This window comes from Suricata suricatta, chromosome 3 (assembly GCF_006229205.1).
Source record: "Suricata suricatta isolate VVHF042 chromosome 3, meerkat_22Aug2017_6uvM2_HiC, whole genome shotgun sequence".
Lineage (NCBI taxonomy): Eukaryota > Metazoa > Chordata > Mammalia > Carnivora > Herpestidae > Suricata > Suricata suricatta.
The window spans coordinates 89058416-89077542 of NC_043702.1; the positions used below are offsets into that span (position 1 = coordinate 89058416).

General features: G+C 40.3%; 1 protein-coding gene across 1 annotated transcript in view; it reads right to left on the bottom strand.

The window, feature by feature from the left end:
* Window positions 1–19127, bottom strand: part of THSD7B (thrombospondin type 1 domain containing 7B) — a 730459-nt gene that overhangs the window by 460166 nt on the left and 251166 nt on the right. Inside the window, exons 5-6 of the mRNA XM_029933012.1 lie at window positions 15527–15682; window positions 2583–2780 (exon numbers count right to left, since the gene is read on the bottom strand). Of these exons, the coding sequence (XP_029788872.1) occupies window positions 2583–2780; window positions 15527–15682 (354 nt within the window). The remainder of the gene's footprint in view (window positions 1–2582; window positions 2781–15526; window positions 15683–19127) is intronic.

Here is a 19127-nt window from a genome sequence, read left to right on the forward strand (position 1 = left end):
CCAAATGGATAAGCAAAGTAAAAAATCAGAACCCCAACTTCTATTTCATGTAATTAGACTTATACAGAAATTAGAAGGTTAAGTAACAACTAGTTAATCACCTAATTTCACAGCTATCTGAAGTGGCAATCATTATACAGCAGCTTATCTATGATACATTCAAGATACATGATACAATTTATTACTTGCCCATAAGCTACAACACAGCCTGCTTAATACCTTTCCTTAAATTCCACCTCTATACTACAATATACTTGAGGTCCATGCGAAAAAGTAGCTACCTTTTATATATGAAATGGATGATTAAGTCCTTGGTGTTGTAAAAGCAACTTCATTTAAACATAAGTTTCTTTATGTATCCACAGTTGATTAAATCATTTGGTCATTGGTGTTTGATTCAACCTCCAGCCCCTCTCCCCTCCTGGCAATCAGTGGGTGGGACTGAAAGTTCCAGCCCTCCATTTGGTTGGTTCCTCTGGCAACCAGCTCTCACCCTCGGGTGCTTTCCACAAATCACCTCATTACCATAAACCCAGATGTGGGGGAATAGCACTTGTTATGAAAAACAACACATTCGTTTCTTTCTCTTTGTTTTTGCTTTTGTTTTTGAGTAGTAACATGCCCATTACACCTTTACAGAAGCAACTTCAGGAAGTGAGGACAAAAGAGCAAATGTAACAAAAGATGTTCCCATTCCTCTTTTTGCTTGGGAAGCCCCAAGAGTTTTAGCAGCTCCGTGCCGGAAATGGGAAGGATATGTATTTCTAATTATAAATGACAGTATCACACTCTGCAATACTACAGAAGACACAGATTGTGAAACTGTAAAAAACTCCCCAGGCCTATAGACATAATATATCATGACAAGCCTCTAATACCTGCTGTGAGATGACAAAGCCTGACAGTCATTTGTCTTTGGGACTCAACCAAGGGATCTTCTTGATTCCACAGGTGGAGGTTGGGAGGAAGAGGTAGTATGGTTATTCTAATACTCATCATTATTTTCATATTATAAAAGAATGCTCTTTGCACAATTCCACCAGGGCAGAGAGCAGTAATAAATGTGCATTATAAGAAAAATAAGCTTATAGCTTATTTTGAATGGTTGGTTATGTGCCAGATACTTCACTAATCACTTTTATATAGCCAGTTTAACTCTCACAATCCGAGAGTGAGAGGTAGGTTTTATTACACCTATTTTAAAGCCAAAGGAAAGAATGCTTCCATAGAATTAATTAATTTTCCTGACATCATCTAGCAGGTGAGTAGCTGACTTGAAATTCCAACGTGGCTGACATAAGACTCCAGGTTTAAACCTCTATACTACTCTTCCTAAAATAAAAGAAAAGCAATACAGTGACCATATTTGCTTTGTTAATAAGTTGTACATATACTACCATGATTCAACAATTATTTGGTGATATTAGAAGCCACTATTAGTTTTAATGACTTTGTCAAAAAGGATGTAGCTAAAACAGTCTGTTGTTAACCTCTAATTAAACAAATACGTTTCATAAGATAACCGATTACAGTGCCTGACAGTGTCTATCGGCTTAAATTATGGTGGTGATTAAAAAAGAAATAAAGAAAGGAGGACATATCAAAAGGAAGAGGAAAGGAAGAAGAGGAAAGGAAAGAAGAAGGAAGAAAGTTAGGGCTGGAAGGGAGGGAAAGAGATGACGAGAGAAAGGTGGTTGCAGGGGGAGACAGGAAGAAGGGAAATAAGGAAACCACTGCTGAATGTCAACCCTGTGTCGACGCAAATAGCCACTCTGAATCCACTTTGTAATTTCTATTTTAGGGATTCTGTCACCCCATACATCAAAACATGTCCCTCCACACATCAAGAGCATTATAAATGAGATTAATAGACATACTCCGTATCTTACGAGACACTGATTTTTTTTAACTGTAGGATAAAGGTTTAAAAATGTCACTTTCCTCATTTCCATGTGACTTACATGTTTTCTAAACCTCATTCATTTCAAGCAACCATTGTACTAGAAGCTTGACAATGAAGGAACGACACCACTGTTAATAGTTTTGTAAATCTTGACAATTTATATATAAAAATGGTTCTTTACAAATGTCAGTATTACGTCTAGAATTGAGTGTAGTCGAATGTTCCATAAATGAAAAGATATAGCTTAGCATTTTTTTTTCTTTAAATTGGAGAGAATTGTAGCCCTGGAATCTTTACAAGGTAGTATTTGTTAATGTATAAAAGCATGTTACATATCAACCTCAAATAAGGCAAATAAAACTTGTTTGGTATTGATAGTTGGAGAATTTCCAGAGGAATTCTGTAATCTATTTGTTTTGTTAAATGAAAAACTGCAGAGAAATCTCTAGGTTCCCTGTATTGCACTGAGACATAATCATCCAGTTTTGTTTTGGAGTATGTGGCCTCATATTAAGTCAAGGCAGCTTCCTCGGCAGCAGTGTAGGCACCTGGCTTAAACAGAAGTATTCAAGGATAGGAAAGCTGTGTTTCCCTCCCTCGGGAAAAATGACCTGTTAGAGGGTGGTGATGTGCCATAGGGCAGATTTCACTTAACAGCACATGTGTCTTTGCCTCATACCTCGGTCATTCTGGCACACAGCCTTCAGGATGCGGTGTCCTCGGCCACATTTTCCATGATCAGGGATGCAGATGCCTTCAGACGCCAGCCATCGGTAACACACTGGGTCCTCACAAGGAATAGATTCCACCAAATGAGGGCAGTGGCCCGCGGGCCCTGTGGGTTCCATGAGGACGTGACGCTGCCTCATTCTAAATCCTGAAAAGAAAAGAAAAAATGTTTCACAGGATTCCATCTTTATCCAGCAAAAAAAAAAAAAAGAAAAGGCAGGAACAACTACAAAAGAGATGAAAATTTTATTTGAATCTCTATAGTCCTAAAAGGTGTATTATTTTAGGGTGTTTTCTTTTATGGGAAATGGGGTAGGGGGATACAAAAAGAAAGGGAAAGAAAATGGGAAAGAACCAGAGCAGAAAATCTGTCTTCCCAGACTTAACAACCTTGGAGAGGCCATGCACAAACACACAATCACATGGAGTAGCAAGTAGCATTTGTCCAATGGCATCAATAAACCAACAGAAATAAATGAAGACTCACAGAAATAGGCTAAACATAGATAAATCCACATTTTATTTTTTCCGTTCTTGTTGATATTTTGCTTACTCTGCATTAAGTTGAACTACATTTTGGTATATCTCTGGTAACTAAGAAATTCACAGCTTTATGCCCTGAGATTTCCCTCTATCCCTTCCTTGACATTCCAGGCCAGCCTGCCCTGCAGAGACAGCATCTGTCTGAACTGCATTCTCCACCTGGGCTACACATGGGTCCCTGGACTGTTATTCAGTTAAAAAAAATGTTCTGTGAGACTACAGCTCAACATCACCTACAATAAAGATATAGATGGGCCTTCCATGCTGTGAGCTTATAGAGTCACAAAGTGTGTGTTGCAAGAGTCCAGCAGGTACAAACTGAGGGAAATGAGTCAACTGTCCCACTGCAAGGGGTGCTGAGGTGTGTGGTCAAATGGAAGGCGTGTGCTCGCTCTAGAACAGGTGGCCATTACCCAGCTTTCATTGACTGCTTCCATGAGAGAATGTGGAGTTTGCTCAAGGGGACAGAAATCCAAGTTGTGTTGAGTTTTTATGGGAAATCTCTCCATGTTTAACTGATTTATCTTTTTTAAAAAACAAAGTGACCTAGAATTTTTAAAAAAGTGACTGAGAACTAGATACAAACTTTTAGTCTATGAGTCCTTCATCTCTGGCCTTTATAACATATTGCTTTTGAATTTTTTTCTTAAGTTTTAAATTATTTTTATTTATTTTTATTTTGAGAAAGAGATAATGCAAGTGGGGGAGGGGCACAGAGAGAGGGAGACACAGAATCCAAAGCAGGCTTCAGGCTCTGAGGGCTCAGCACAGAGTCCAACACAGGGCTTGAACCCATGAACAGTGAGTTCATGACCTGAGCCGAATTTGGATGCCCAACTAACTGAGCCACCCAGATGCCTCACCATGTTACTTCTAAAGCTTTGCCTGCTTTCATGGATCTCATATTTTAACTCCTATTCTCTAACACTCCGAATTCTATTAACCAATTAAATTCCTTTAATTCCTTTTTTTAAAAAAATGAAACTAGTCTTATTGGGAGAGAATATTTTAAAGATTATTCACTTATTCTTTTGGGTAAGTTAAAAGAGAGAAACAGCAGACAGACAGACTTTGATAGGAAATACAGGGCTTGAGAACACTGAATGTCCAGCACGAGTGTTAGATCCCCTATAACCCTTCCCACAAAAGGCAAGGAGAACAGAAGATTAGGAACCGTGAGAGGTAACAAAGACAGATATATCTCTCTCCCATATTTTCCAAAGCCATGCTTATTTTCCCACCAATAGTAATGAAAAGAGAAGGTTACAAAGTTCAAGGTGTAGAGGGCAAATGACTGGCTCCTGTAAAATTGCAGTCAAGGAGGTGCAAACTAATGGACACATGGTTTGGGGCCACAAGAGGGAGCCATGCTTCCTTAGAATATTACAGGGCTGGGCCAGTCTTTTAGATAAACAATCTCAAATGCTCTGTTTGGGTTCTCATGGTCTAAGGTTAACCTATGTGGTCCTTTTATTTATTTTTTAAAGTTTATTTACTTATTGAGAGAGAGAGAGAGAATATGAATGTGCACACACAAGTTGGGGAGGGGCAGAGAGAGATGGAGAGAGAAAATCCCAAGCAGGCTCAGTGCTGTCAGTGTACAGCCCAATACAGGGCTCAATTGCATGAACTGTGAGATCATGACCTTAGCCCAAACTACGAGTCAGACTTAATCTAATGAGCCACACAGGCACAAATTTTATTTATTTTTTCAAGTCTATTTATTTATTTTGAGAGAGAGAGAGGGAGAGAAGAGCTTATTTTAAAAGAGGGTCTTTGGGGTGTCTGGGTGGCTCAGTTGCTTATGTGTCAATTTCAGCTCAGGTCATGATCTCACAGTTGGCAAGTCCCAGTCCCACATTGGCTTCTGTGCTGACAGCTCAGAGCCTGGAGCCTGCTTTGGATTCTGTGCCTCCCTCTTTCTGCCCCTCCCCTGTTCACACTCTGCATCTCTCTATTTCTAAAATAAATAAATAAATAAATAAATAAATAAATAAATAAAACACAAAAAATAATTAAAACAAAAGGAGTCTTTGAGGGGCACGTGGGTGGCTCAGTCGGTTAAGCATCTGACTTCAGCTCAGGTCATGATCTCACAGTTCGTGGATTCGAGCTCTGCGTCGGGCTCTGTGCTGACAGTTCAGAGCTTGGAGTCTGCTTCAGGTTCTGTGCCTCCCTCTGTCTCTGCCCCTACCCCACTCATGCTTTGTCTCACTCTCTCTCAAAAATAAATAAACATCAAAAAACATGTTACAGAGTCTTTGATTCTTACCTTGATAATAAGCCACATAAGAGAAGGCATCATTTAGCCAGTCAGACCACATTCATGATCATGGCATTGAAAACATTAAGGTCACAGACAATGAAAACAAGAGATGGCTTCTGCCATACTTCATACCTACAAGTCTGTATAATTAATTAGTCAATATAAAATATGTAGAAGGGCCCAACTCCCTTCCTGGGCCACTTTCAGAAGAGACACAGGAAACAAACTCGATGGTCATCCAACTATAACGACCTCCAGCTCTCACTGCCACACAACTTGGATGACCTCTGATCTTTTCTTTAAATTAAAAAAAAAAGTTTATTTATTTATTTATTTTGAGAGAGAAAGAAAGAGAATGAGAGAGAAAAAGACAGCAAGCAGGGGAGGTGCAGAGAGGAAAAAAGAGAGAATTCCAAGCAGGTGCCATACTGCCAGGGCAGAGCCTGATGCAGGGCTCAAACTCACAACCATGAGATCATGACCCGAGCCGAAATCAGGAGTCTGATGCTTAACTGACTGAGCCAGCCAGGCACCCCAAATGATCTCTATTCTTACAAATAATGTTCATATGCCGCTTACTTATTCCCTCATGTTTGTACTTACTTAGTTTGTATCTTTGAGAAGGACATAGCATGAGTCCCCATGATTTACAAGGTTTCACAACTGCCTCAGAAACTTAGCAGTCTTTTCTGAGAATTCTGGCTGTCCTATTACCCAGAGCTTAGTGCCATTAGCGGATATGTAAAATTTTCCTCTATAAATCAAGTTGCATCCATCTCACCATAAATCTATAGATTACATCTCCTCAGTCAATAAATTCCTCTAGTCTTTCATTTGTACTGCCCTTGTCCTGACTCTAAGTAGGATCAAATCCCAGCAGAAGCAAAGCATTAAAACAAAAACCTTAGAGTCTCTTGTTAGTGCTTAACGTGAATCACACATCGGTGTTCATGCCTGCAGTAGACATCAGGCTTCCCCCGGGGGGCCCCTGTTCTGAAAGATACAACTGCTAACACTACCGAGGCTGGGGCAGCCGGTGCCTTGCCTTCATTTACTGAACTCCATATTCATCAGATAGAACCATTCAGTAAACATTAACTGCCATATGTAGATCGCTGTAATGTACTGTGGGAAGCCACAGAAGGAACAGAAAACAGAAATCTATTCTTCATAGAGCACGTAGTTCAACAAGGGGAAAAGGCACGTACATTAATTAAACATCTGCCTTATCCCTAGACGGTGCCGGCCACTTATATTACCCCAAGTTAATAAACCTTTGAAACTATTTTATAAGTTACTATTCTCATTTTATGCATGTGAAAACTAAGATTAATGATACTTTATCACTGCTCCCAAAGCATATTATTGATTAAATGGATATGTATGAAATGCAGGTGAGGAATTTTGAGTCATTTCCTCTTCATAAAAAAGAAATTAAATCAGCTCTTGTGTATGATATGTTTTAGCTGCACCTCATACAGTGAAGCTGCAGGGTCTAAAAATGACAGTATAGGGATGGGATAGTGATACTTTAGGCACTGAGGAGCAAGAAGGAGTTTTAATAATCACTTCCTGACCACAGATTCAACTCACCTTTAATGAAACTGGTATTTGCAAGATTTTTTTCTTTCATGAACCCCAAAGTTAAGTATATATTCTACTGGCATAGTATATATTCTACTGAATGAGAAAGAAGTGAACTGTGGGGTGGGGAGAGAAAAGGAGACACAGATGGCAGAATACGGGTCAAAGTTTTTAAATATTTTTTAATGTTTTATTTATTTTTGAGAGAGAGAGAGAGAGAGAGAGAGAGTGAGCAGGGGAGGGTCAGAGAGAGAGGAAGTCACAGAATCCGAAGACAGGCTCTGGGTTCTGAGCTAGCTGTCAGCACAGAGCCCGATGCGGGACTCGAACCCACGAACTGTGTGATCATGACCTGAGCCGAAGTTGGACGCTTAACTGACTGAGCCACCCAGGCACCCCAGATCAAAGTTTTTTAAATGAAGCCATGGAAAAATGAAAGGGGACTCGGGAGGTAAATGCAGGTCTGGGGATTGTACATCCTCAGGGTTTGTGGTCCCATAGTGGAGCTGTCCATGGCCAATACCCTGTCTCCACACTAACCACTGGGACAGGCCTGAAGCAGAAGCCAGCAGGTTGACCAAGGATGACAGAAACTTATTCCGCCTTTCTGGGAACCCTGGACATGGGGTAACCACGTTGGTCCAAAGAATCCAAGCATATTGAATCCTTGATTCCAAATCTTTAGAAATCAACCACCATTCCTGCAAGAGCATTTTAGAGTATCACTATTATTTTATACCCTGCTGCGAATTCAGAAAATATGAAAAAGCAATGATAGGGTGATCATGAGCATAAAAACTCTTAACATTTACAATGAGAAGTAGGCACATCCCCGACTCCTAACACACAGGCATGGGTAAAAACAGGAAAAGACAAAAACTCTTAGCATACATATTTTCTATAACAAAGGAAAAATGATTTTATAGACTTCTCATTAAAAGTGGATCTATCTAGCAGACAAGGATGAAAAATGGAAATTTCCCCATACTGTTGTTATATAAGATCTAAAACATGCAGAATTTTCCTACTTTGCTGTGTTATCTAAATTGATTTGTTTCAGAGCATAAAAGACTGTCTTTGTAAAGACAGTCATGGCTTCTCAGTTTCAAAATGTCTTTTCCTATGGGGATTTTAGAACTTTAGGTGTATGACTGGGGGTGATACTATATGGGGGTGTGTGAAGGAATCTCTGAAGTCCTATCACATAAGCAGTTACCTAATATGACTGTATTGGGAAGCCTCCATCAAACTGCTTTTTTTTTTTTAATATTTTATTTATTTTTGATACAGAGAAAGACAGAGCATGAGAGGGGGAGGGGCAGAGAGAGAAGGAGACACAGAATCTGAAGCAGGCTCCAGGCTCTGAGCTAGCTGTCAGCACGGAGCCCGACGCGGGGCTCAAACCCACGAACGTGACATCTGACCTGAGCTGAAGCCGGAGGCTTAACCGACTGAGCCACCCAGGCGCCCCTCAAACTGCTTTTTAAAACAACTTCTGTATGGGGTGCCTGGTGGTTCAGCTGGTTAGGTGTTAGACTTTGGGTCTGGTCAGGTCATGATCTCACACCCTGTCAGTTCAAGCCCTATATCTGGCTCTGTGCTGGCAGCTCAGAGCCTCAAGCCTACTTCAGATTCTGTGTCTCCCTCTCTCTCTGCCCCTCCCCCTCCTTCTCTCTCCCTCTCTCTCTCTCTCAAAATATAAACATTAAAAAAAAACCAACTTCTGTCTTCAAGGGTGTCTGCCTTTCTGGGATATGTCTGAAAGGGACAAGGATGTCACATAAATATATATCTCTGTATCAAAAAGAATTTTTTAAACGTATACCTATGTATAGAGTTCACCCATCCACAATTTTTTCAGGTTATTTCTCTTTCATATATCTCTAATTATAAGTCCCTGGGAGTATATCAAAGATAAAGCAATGAATGTTAAAACCTGATCCAATTTAAATTCCTCTGAAAGCATCCTAGCTTCACTTGACAAGTACCAGCCTGCTGAGTACTGTTCCCCTTGTCTGCCTATCACAGACCTGGCGGAGGGTGTGAAGGCTGGGTATGAGGTTGATTTTCTAATGTCCTTCAGATGGCTGACAGCCGCAAACCTTACAGGATTCCTGGCTGAAGGGTGCCTGCCTTTAGAATAACAGCCACGTTAAGGTCATTTCTAGAGTAACTAATTTCTTCTATCAGGTAATACAACATTAACTGCTTTCTGATCCTTTCCTACTGTTTTTTTAAAAATGTGAACAAAAGGAACATACCAAAGCAATAACACAGTGACTGGGAAAAAGACTAGTGAAGAGAAAAAAGCAATTATCTCCAACTTTACACATTCACTTTCTTGCTGTTGTTTGCTGATATTTCACTCAAATCTCCCACCTTCCGTATATATAATAGAGTATAAAATATCGAGCAATGTATGTATATCCAAGACCTCTGCTTCTAGGTCACTGCATTTCTTTAGGGTAGGGAATTTAAATGTGTAGCTAAACAGTCCAGTTTACACCCCAGAGTTTGGTGATGTTTAATGCATTAGCTTGTGTATTCCAGCCTTCATGGAATTCTGAATTACATTTAGTTTGTGCTAGTCAGCGACTCCAGCAGACCCCATGGTAAGACCATGGGACAGACTGAGACTGAGAAGACCCCAGATCTCGTGCTCACAAGTCAGCAGAAATAACAAGATTACTTACCATCATCATAACATGCTTGGACCCTTTGAAGGCACAGAATCATTGACCTAGAGGGAAAACTCCATTCTTTATTTTTCCCAGGAGGGATTATAGGCAGGTGGTCCTGGCAGATTTTAGCAAGACCTTAAAAATCAAAATTGTCTCTGCTTAGAGAAGCACTTGTAAAATACAAACTTCCCAGACCTGAATAACAATCTTTGCTGTGTACATGCTCCCCCATCTGTGATTACTTAATGCCTCGGGCAGGTCGTTTAGCTTAAGTATGTGCCCTATGGAACAGAGACTAGTTCTCATCAATCCCAACATGACCCTAGACTCTGCAAGTGGCTGCAGTGACACCACTGCCTTCAGGTGAGACATTGTACTGCCTCCACCCTTTCCTTCAGCTCCAAAGGCCAAGCCTCTCTTGAAAATTTATTATTTGAGTAAAAAAAATGCATATTCCAAGTACCTGCTGCTCCCAAGCTGTTCTTGGCACCCCCTCCCATTCTCACACAACTGCAATCTACTGTCCCTCTCTCCAAAGGTGATACACTAGCGCTAATCCCACACCTGACGCCTTATCTCCTATACTCGCCCAATGACTGGCTCTCAAGACTAATGGGTCCCATCCGCCAATGTGGTGCAACTGGGCAGAGGGCTTCTCTGCTAAGCTCAGTGCTGGACTTCCTTGATCCAGACTTCCTTAGGCCACAGAGAGAAGCAGAGAGAAGCCCAGGATTTGAAGGAACACTAGACTAGGGAGACAGGAACCCAGGTTCTTAGTGCTGGCTTGGACATTATTAAATAACTGTGGGATTTAGGACAAATCGGTTGACTTCTCTATACTTTAGTTTGAAATATTATGAAGTATTTTATCCTCGTTGAGCTTAAATGCTGATGCAAAGTTGGGCAGTATGTGAGTAACCTAGAGCTGTCATGACAAAGTACCACACTGGGTGATGTAAAACAACAGAAAATTTTCTCTCACAGTTCTGGAGGCTACACTTCCCAAATCAAAGTGCCAGTAGAGCCATGCTCCCTCTGAATGTTCTAGGGAAAGACTGCTCCCATACGCGTCCCTGATTTCTGGTGGTTGGCGTTGCTTGGTTTATACAGGCACCACTCTAATGTCTGCCTTCACCTGCAATTTCCCCTCTCTGTATCACTGTGACCAAAGTTCTCACATTGCGTAACGACATCAGCCATTAGAATAGGGCCTATCTTAATCCAATATGACCTCATCTTAACTTGAGTCCATCTGCAGTAACCCTATTTCCAAATAAGGTCACATTCACATATACAAAGTGTTAGGAATGAAGGCTTTTTTTTTTTTTTTAAGTACACAATTCAACTCACAACAGGTGATGTCTAATGAATGGTGGAGCAGGGTGCATTTGCAAGAGTTGACTCATACAAGAGAGGAATAGGGACTAATGAAGAAAGCTTTGGCATTAAAGCATTTTGAGCCAAGGGGACAAGGAGAAGGGTCCAAAAGTTGTGAGTCTCCCACCTGAGTTCCTTAGACCAGTTCAGAGTTATGTAGAAAAGGAAGACTGAAAGTAAAGTCGAAAGAGCACTTTCACAAAGGGTCTTGTGAAATTTTGGCTCACGTAACAAAAATTGCAAAACAGAATGAAGAAAAGAGCATTCTCTGAATCACTGTAGAAATTCTATGGCTCAGAACAAAGGGGACAAAGCACTTAATAAATATCTATTTAGTTTAATCTCAGCTTTGTTTCTATATTCTTGTAGTATCAGCATCTCATATTTCTTTGAGGGAGCCACCCCTTCCCCACTCTCAGTCTGTGCGGAGTTCTAGGCCCTTTCCCTCCAGTGGTGGTCACATGCCTGGGACTTGGCCCATCAGAGTGACTGGGTCGGGGTTAGCACATGACACAAAGCAGCCAATGAGATTCAATTCCATGATTCTTCATAGAAGTATGAAGGAAGACACGTCTTTTCACTTTGTCTACTATCTAAAATCAATATTTTTTTTATTTTTGTGGTAAGAATTTTAAAGATTTATTCTCATAGCAATGTTAAACTGCATGCAGTTTGTTGATTGTTGATTATACTCATCATGCTGCACACTGGATCCTCAGAACTTACTAACCTAACTAAGTAAACTTAATAATTAGAAGTTTGGACCCTTTGATCAACATTTCCCCATTTTCCCCACCAGCCAGGCCCTGGAAACCACCATTTTATTCTCAGTTTCTGTAATTTCAGTTTTATTAAAATTTTAAAATGCTTTTTATTTATTTTTGAGAGACAGAGAGAGACAGTGCGATCAGGGGAGGGTCAGAGAGAAAAGGAGACACAGAATCTGAAGCAGGCTCCAGGCTCTGAGCAGTCAGCACAGAGCCCAACACGGGGCTCAACCCCACAAACTATGAGATCATGACCTGAGCCGAAGCTGACGCTTAACTGACTGAACCACCCAGGCGCCCCTGTAATTTCAGTTTTTTTTAAAAATCTACATATAAGTGAGATCACACAATATTTGTCTTTTTCTGTCTGACTTATTACACTTTGTAAAATGTCCACAAGTTTCATCCATGTTGTCACAATGGCAGGTTTCCTTCTTTTTTTTTATGACTAAATAATATTCCTATATATATACATATATATATATATATATATATATATATATATATATATATGAGTGAGTATATGTATGTGTGTGTGTGTATCACATTTCCTTGATGTGTTTGTGCATCAGTAGTCATTTAGGTTGTCTCCATATTTTTACTGTTGTGTATAACACTGCAATGAACATAGGGATACAGACAGTAGATCATAAAAGCTCTTACTAAAGGAAAAAGACAACTATGTGAGGTGATGGAAGTATTAACCAACCTTATTGCGACAATCATTTTGCTATATACATTTATATCAAATCAGTATGTTGTGTAACTTAAAATTACACAATATTATATGTCAATTATATATCAGTGAAGCTACACAAAATTAATTGATCATAAAAATAAGATACCATCCTTTATAATACACTATGTTGTTTTATTAGAATGTTTTGGAGGAAGAAATTCCTCCACATAAAATGTATATACCAATTTTGTGACATAATTAGATCTAGAAACAAAAAGTATGTAAAGAAGGGATCTATTAATCAAGGAAATAGAAAAAAAATTAGCTTAATTTTCCAACTTGCAATTTGCAAACAATGCTGAAAGTTTAGATGAAATGGAAAGACTTCACAATCTGCCCTACTGAGCTTTACATACTGGAGTTTGGCTTATGAGGATGAGATGGGGTGCCTGATTTTTTGTTTGGTTTTAAGTCAAAAGTCTGCCCCTAGGGTCGCTTGAGTGACTCAGTCAGTTAAGCATCTGACTTCGGCTCAGGTCATGATCTCAGTTCGTGAGTTCGAGCCCCACATCTAGCTCTGTGCTGACAGTTCAGAGCCTGGAACCTGCTCCCTCTTTCTCTGCCCCTTCCCCACTCACCCTCTGTCTCTCTCTCTCTCAAAAATAAATAAACTTGAAAAAAATTAAATGTTATACTGCCTCCAAAGAAATAGAAGATGATTAATTATAACACTGAACAACAGCTGATGTTGGACTTTTGGCGAACAAACCTTAAAATATAGATACTTCAAATCAACGTGTTTCAAAGAGAAACAGAAATTTGTTTTGCCTTATCCATCAGCTAAGGGTATGAATAATCACCAACGACATATGTTAACGGAAACTAAATCTACCAACAAGAAGAATACACAATAAAAAAATTAACAGTTAAAAAAAGAAAGAAAGGAAAATTAGTGCTGGTCTCTACTCCACGGAGAGAAGACCTGCCTTAAACTGAACCTAAGATAGAGAAAAGAAGAACCAAGAGACAGAGAAATGGAAGACTGCAAATGGAATGCAGCCCTACCCTCCCTTCTATTTTTGGCTAGACAAGCTAATAAAGTTCCTTCTTTTGGCTTGAGCCAGGTTGATTTGGGTTTCTGTCACTTATAACCAAAAATGTCCAAAATAATATGAGGCCCACTTGGCCTGGTTGGGTTCTACAGCTTTGAAAGCAAAGGAAGGCAGCCCTCAGTGTAGCCAAGTTGTACCTGTCTCGGACAGCCATGGCCACAGTTGCTGGGGGAGCCTGAGCCCAATCTTAAATGATTTTCTAGACAGGAGTCTTACATGGATTGGCATAGGTTGAACATAACAGGGCTGGTTTCAATAACATGTGAGCCACGCTGGGAAGCCTCATATGCAACTACAGGACACCCACCAGGGTCCAGTTACACACATGTGCACCATAAGACAACAACTTGGGGTTACCATTAATGGAAAACTATTTTTACTCATAAACTGAAGAGGCTTAGGGGACCTTCTGGCTACATGTCTAATAAAAGAGTACTACGTGCTCTCCCACCACAGCCCTCCAAGTTCCACTGTGATCCAGATTTCTATTATTTGATAAAAGAATTAAAATTAGTTTCTTTCTCGTCTACCTAGACTCAACACACATTCTCCTCTTATGCCTTAGAACAAAGAGTCAGCATAAAGAGAATGCCCAGGGGCACCTCGGTGGCTCAGTCAGTTAAGCATTTGATTTCAGCTCAGATCATGATCTCATGGTTTGCACTGACAGCATGGAGCCTGCTTGGCATTCTCTCTCTCTCCATCTCTCTCTGTCCCTCCCCTACTCACATGTGTGCTCTCATGCTCACTCGCTCGCGCTCTCTCTCTCTCTCTCTCTCAAAATAAACATTAAAAAAGAAAGAGAGAGAAAAGCCCAGAGGCATTGGACATCCACATGTGTGCATGTAAGCAATCTGGGAATTGCTGAAATGTGGGTTTTCTTTTTTTTTTTTAATGTATTTTTGAGAGAGAGAGCATGAGAGAGAGGGGGACAGGGGATCTGACGGGGGCTCTGTGCTGACAGCAGTGAGCTTGATTCAGGGCTCAAACTCACAAATCATGAGATCATGACCTGAGCCAAAGTCAGATGCTCAACCAGCTGAGCCACCCAGGCACCCCTTGAAATGCAGGTTTTCAAATGGACATAGAATTAAGCTAAGAGCACCAATTTTACAGCATCAAGTACTTGGCATGTATTATTTCTTTATATGATAGCTAGGGCTAGTGCTTAGCAAACACAACTTAAATTTTATAATGTCCTTGGAGCTCATTTTTCTCAGAAAAATGGAGTATTTCCTTTTTATTCCTATTTAAGGGGCTGTAATATCAGTACAAACTGAAGGGTTAATGAAAGAGAAATCAAGACATCACTAAAAATGAACTTTTAAAGATGAAGATGTATATGTAAGAGCAAACTAAAGGAAACAAGACTACAGAGACCTACAAAACTAAATAAGCCCATAAAGTTTGAAGATTTCACCTTAAGCCCAAGGACATCAAAAAGCAAACAACATGCATAAATGCCCCTTGTAAAAATCTGAAATAGAACATCAAATTCAGCATGTAGACATCTGAAAATGAATAGATATGCAAAACAGTTGTTTCCTGATGTGATTACAAAAATCATGTCTAATTTCCTCAGTATCACCATTACACATTTAAAACATTGTTACACCATGTTTGACTGATAGCCACTTCACCAGCTAGGAGCCTAACTGGAAGGTCAGTAAAGGTTAGATCCGTGCTCCACAGAAATCTCGCCAACGGCCTCCCTAATAACTGATGCTGTCAGGCTTGGGCTGTTTATCTACATTTTACAAACAAATATTGTCTTAAGCAAGTTTAATCGGCTACTTAGCTACCAGAATAATTGTGTGTACATTGGAAGTAAATGAATTGTGTGTACACTGGAAGTAAATGAAGCACATGCAAACAGGACACTCACCTTTTCTCCCCTGAGGATCGTGGCAGTTTTCATGGACGCACAGGCCCCAGGCAGACCAGGAAGATACTATACAGTTGGTAGAGCAAGGGATACTGCAGAGCTGAGAGGCTGAAGGCGCAGGTCCCAAACATAATGTCTTTTTCACAGGTCTAGAGACTAAAGAACAGAAAACAATAATGATCCATGTCACATTCAAGAATTATTATTTTTTTAAGTTCATCTACTTACTTTGAAAGACAGAGAGACAGTGCAGAGGAGGAGCAGAGAAAGAGGGAGAGAGAGAATCCCAAGCAGGTTCTGCATGGTCAGTACAGAGTCTAATGGGGGACCTGAACTCACAAACCATGAACTCATGACCTGAGCTGATATTGAGAGACAGGCTCTTAACCAACTGGACCTCCAAGGCACCCAGATTCTAGAATTACAATGCCTTTATTTATGTGCCTACCTTGCCCACATGGTTAAAGAGTATATACAAACAAAGCATAAACAGTCTCCCATAATTGTTGCTTATCTCTCTACCATTAGCATTTTGGGTGAGAAAAGGTATAAAAAAATTATATAGCAACAAAGGACATGCACTGAATTTCCTGCTTCACACAGCATTCCTTGGGAATTCAAGAGAGGACTGGAAGTATAGACACAAATTATCTAGAGTTATGATTTTAAAAAAATTCAATGGCTTTGTGAAGTTTCAAGATGAGTCTATCTAGACTATATAAATGTCTGAGTTGCTGCAAAAAAATCAAAACCGAACCCCTGAGGTTCGGTGTTTAGCATAACCAATCTACTACTGTTATTCCCCTGAGGGGTGGAGCTCTCAAAGACACAGCAGAAAAATGGTTTTTCAAAAAGAAGAAAAATCAGGATCTGTGGCTGCAGAATTAGCCCCTCGAAGTCAGAAGTCAGTTTCATTAGTGAGGCTATCCGGAAGCAAAGGGATGTCTGAGGAGCCCTGGGGAGATGCCAGACTAGAAGCCTTCCGGCCCTTCCTCACGCACCTGCACCAGAGTGCGCCCAGAACTGAGTCACTTCAGGATGCAGGGACCATCTGGCCATGAGTGTGTCATTTACCAAGTGATTTTTCCATGCAGATCCATTCTGGGTACCATGAAAATACACAGATGATGAAAAAGATGAGCTCCTGATTCTTATGGCGATCATAACAGGGTAGGAGTTAGGATACAAATGATACAATAAAAGAAGAGCCAGATGCATAACAATGCTTGCACACAGCGATCTCACACTAAGGTGGTTTTGGAGCAATTCTGAGTTTGTGAACAAATGGTTTAAGTTCAGCCAGTTTTATCTTATGAAATGACTTGTCCTATTGTTGAAATATTTCCAGTATGTCATGTCCATCTGGTTAAGTAGATTAAAAGTGCTTCAAAGACAAAGATGGGTGTCACAGAGCTGGGTGGTAAGTTACACCATCTACTTTGCTTCCTCATTCTTTACATGGATGTGAGTTCAGTGTGGTAAAGGTATCAATAAATTGCAGCCTGGACAGCAGAAATTTCAACATAAATGAAAACAACAGCAAAATTAAAAATACTGTTTTCTAGAAACTATAACAAATGGGGAAAGACATGTGTCTAATGAACAGCAGGGCAGCTTGAGGTACTTATGAAGGTAAACAGGAAAAACAAAAGTTCATGAGTGAAAATAAGGATGTTTGCAACTAAGTCTTATATATTTTACCAAAAAAGATTTGACATGACTTAAAATAAAAGACAGGGGAAAAGCAAGATGGCCAACATAAATGTCAAAGATCATAAGCCTTGTGGAGAAGGTGGGGGTAGCAAGAGAGAACAAATACTGGGGGCAATTGATGTGTTACTAAGAAGATTGATCTCTTTCTGATCAAACGGAAATTGGGTTGGCCAGAATGACAGTGAGATGGGAGGTTGGAGTGACCAGGAATTGGATTTATATATAATACTAGTGGATTGTGGATAAAGAAGAATCTGCAATATACTTCAATAAAATGAAAAAGAGAGAGGAGAAGGAGAAAAAGAAGAAGGCCAACCACCACCACCACGACCACCTCCGAGTTGGGTAAGGGGTCTGTGATTCCTTCCCCAGGGGTAAGAGAAAACACACAAGACTGCCATTCACTGGCTACATCATGCATTCATTCTAAAACTGTCAGTACCCACTTTAAATCAGACCCTCTTGGATGGTGTCTACTTTCAAGGAGCTCTCAATCAAGAAGGGTAAGTCAAGTAGCACATTAGCGAAATTTATGGAAAGTGATGCTTCAGGGCATTGGAATGGAAAGCTGCACAGCCAGAGGTCTTAAGACAGAATGCCTTTGGGTCTGGGCCAGTGCTCATTATCATGTGTTCTCACAAACTCAAATGTTAGTTTCCCCAAAAACCTAATGGGTCTGGGCCCACGCTAACCTTTGGGTCTGGGCCCATGCTCATTATCATCTGTTCTCACAAACTCAAATGTTAGTTTTCCCCCCAAAAACCTAATAGTGATGGTTAAGGAAGTGGGGCATGTAAACTAATCTAGTTATTTAGTACACATTTATAGTGAATGCCAGGTACTGGTTATAAACATCAACTCATTTAACCTGCATAACTTTGAGATATATTATTACTATTTCAAGTTTAAAAATGGGAAATCCAGGGGCAACTGTGTGGTTCAGTCAGTAAAGCATCCAACTTTGGCTCAGGCCATGATCTCATGGTTCATGGGTTTGAGCCCCAGGTCAGGCTCTGGGCTGACAAGTCAGAACCTGGAGCCTATCTTTGGATTCTGTGTCTCCCTCTCTCTGCCTCTCTCCCATTGACACTCTGTCTAAAAAATAAGCATTTTTTTTTAATGGGGAATCTGCAACACAGAAATGTTTACTCAGTTGTCTGCATTCTTATTTAGTCAGCTGCAGAGCTGAGATTGGGCTCTCAGGCAGCCTAGCTCCAGAGTCTGTGCTCTTTATCACTGCACCATGTGGCCTCATCATAGGATATTCAATGGATACTGATAAGTACCTACGATGTATCAACACTGCGGTAGGTGCTGAAGCCAGAGTAGTGAGTAAAACAGACAAAGTCCCTCTCCCCATGAAACCTATATTTCTGTGTGAGTTGATACTAACGATACATAAGTTCTTGAGCCCCACCAAGAAGACTGGAAAGCTATTACTGCCACTTCTCTTTCCTTTGTCTTACTGCAACACCAGACAGATTTTAGGTGTCTGGTAATCAATGTTTAGAAGATACCCCAACTTCTCAGCTCCAAGATCCAGGAGATATGTACTGCTACAACTTTTTCATTTGAGATTGAACCCTGCAGTTGAAACGAATCAATCTAGCACTGCAGAATATAGGCCCACAGGAGACCTTCACTAATATCATTAGAAGCTCCTGAATGTCTGTGTAGTAAGAAAGCCTCCAATTTTAACAGTAAAATTGGAAAGAGACTGAGAATACATCCTATGTCAAGGTCATTGTCTTTATAGATTATTATGTTTATCTGACTTATTTTTGTTTTTTGTTTTAATATTTTTAACATTTATTTTTGAGAGACAGAGCAGGGGAGGGGCAGAGAGAGAGGGAGACACAGATCTGAAGCAGGCTTCAGGCTCTGAGCT